This window comes from Belonocnema kinseyi, chromosome 6, assembly GCF_010883055.1.
Source record: "Belonocnema kinseyi isolate 2016_QV_RU_SX_M_011 chromosome 6, B_treatae_v1, whole genome shotgun sequence".
Taxonomy (NCBI): domain Eukaryota; kingdom Metazoa; phylum Arthropoda; class Insecta; order Hymenoptera; family Cynipidae; genus Belonocnema; species Belonocnema kinseyi.
The window spans coordinates 93416899-93418317 of record NC_046662.1 but is presented as its reverse complement, the minus strand read 5'-3'; the positions used below and the strand labels follow the sequence as shown (position 1 = coordinate 93418317).

Genomic DNA, 1419 nt, shown 5'->3' with positions numbered 1-1419 from the left:
AATCGATTAAGTGTGTCGATAGGGTCAAAAATTCGAATTATGTAAATGTTTTAAAGCTTAAACATAGTTTTTATGTAGATAACTGTGTAACAAGCTCGAATAACGTAAAGAATTTATATAGTTTTATGCACGATGCAAAAACAGTGATGGAGTCGGGTCATTTTGATTTGCGCGGTTGGGAGCACACCAATGATGGCAATTCTCCGAATTTAAGTGGGGTCATCGGATTATTGTGGGATAAACAACAGGACCCGCTATCACTTAACTTATCAGGTTTAGACAAATTAGAGTTCGAGATAGTTACAAAGAGAAATATTTTGTCCATTGCTCACCGTATTTTTGATCCACTTGGATTTGTTTGCCCGGTCTCGCTTGGCTCGAAAATTTTATTGCAAGAAGCTTGGGCAGCTAACTTAACGTGGGATGAAGAGGTCAGCGAGAGTATTAAAAAGAAGTTCGCGAATTGGATTGAGGAATTAAAAAACCTCGATAAGGTCTTGGTGCCGCGCTGTATGATAGGAATTATTGACACAGATGCGGACGTAAGTATTCATACATTTGTTGACGCGAGTAAATTAGCTTATGCCGCAGTGATTTTTATAAGAATACAAAGACGCTTGGACATTCGAGTTCATTTTATCCAAGCAAAGACTAGAGTTGCACCTGCAGTTAAGAGTAATACGAATAAATCGTCGAGTATTCCACGACTAGAATTATTAGCAGCAACGATCGGCGCGAGATTAACGAATCAAGTTTTAAAAGCGTTAGATTTTAAAGGCGCGAAAACATATTATTGGAACGATTCGTCGACAGTAGTCGCGTGGATTAATAGACAAGATAATTATAGTATTTTTGTTTCGAATAGAGTAAAAGAGATTAGGGATATTTCTGAATCGAAACAGTGGCGACATATACCTGGACATGTGAATCCAGCTGATTTACCGTCGAGAGGTTGCACGGTCAATCAGCTGTTAGCTTCTCGGTGGTGGCAGGGTCCGGATTGGCTTAAAGAAAGTAAGAATAAATGGCCTACTGCTAATGAGGATAGCGTTGACGAGGCAGAGGTCAATTCAGAAGTAAAGAAGTCAGTTCAAGTACAAAGTGCCACATTGATTAGTGTTAAAAATCGAGAAATAAAGGAAAAGTATAATTTGTTTTATAAGCTGTCTAGTTATTCTAAAGTGATTCGAGTTATTGGTTGGATTAAGAGGTTCATTCATAATTGCAAAGAGAAAAGAGATGCTAGAAAAGCACATTTTTTGACCGCAGAGATTAATCAAATTAAAATAAATTTTTTGACAGCTGATGAGTATTACAAGGCAGAGATTACTCTAATCAAAATGATTCAAAGCAAACATTTTAATAGTTTAGAAGATGAAATCATTAAAGACTTCTTACCGTTCATTGATAGTGACGGAC

At 37.1% G+C, this 1419-nt stretch overlaps 1 protein-coding gene across 1 annotated transcript in view; it reads left to right on the top strand.

Moving 5' to 3' along the window:
• Positions 1-1419, top strand: part of LOC117175502 — a 4966-nt gene that overhangs the window by 1994 nt on the left and 1553 nt on the right. Inside the window, exon 4 of the mRNA XM_033365208.1 lies at positions 79-1144. Within this exon, the coding sequence (XP_033221099.1) occupies positions 79-1144 (1066 nt within the window). The remainder of the gene's footprint in view (positions 1-78; positions 1145-1419) is intronic.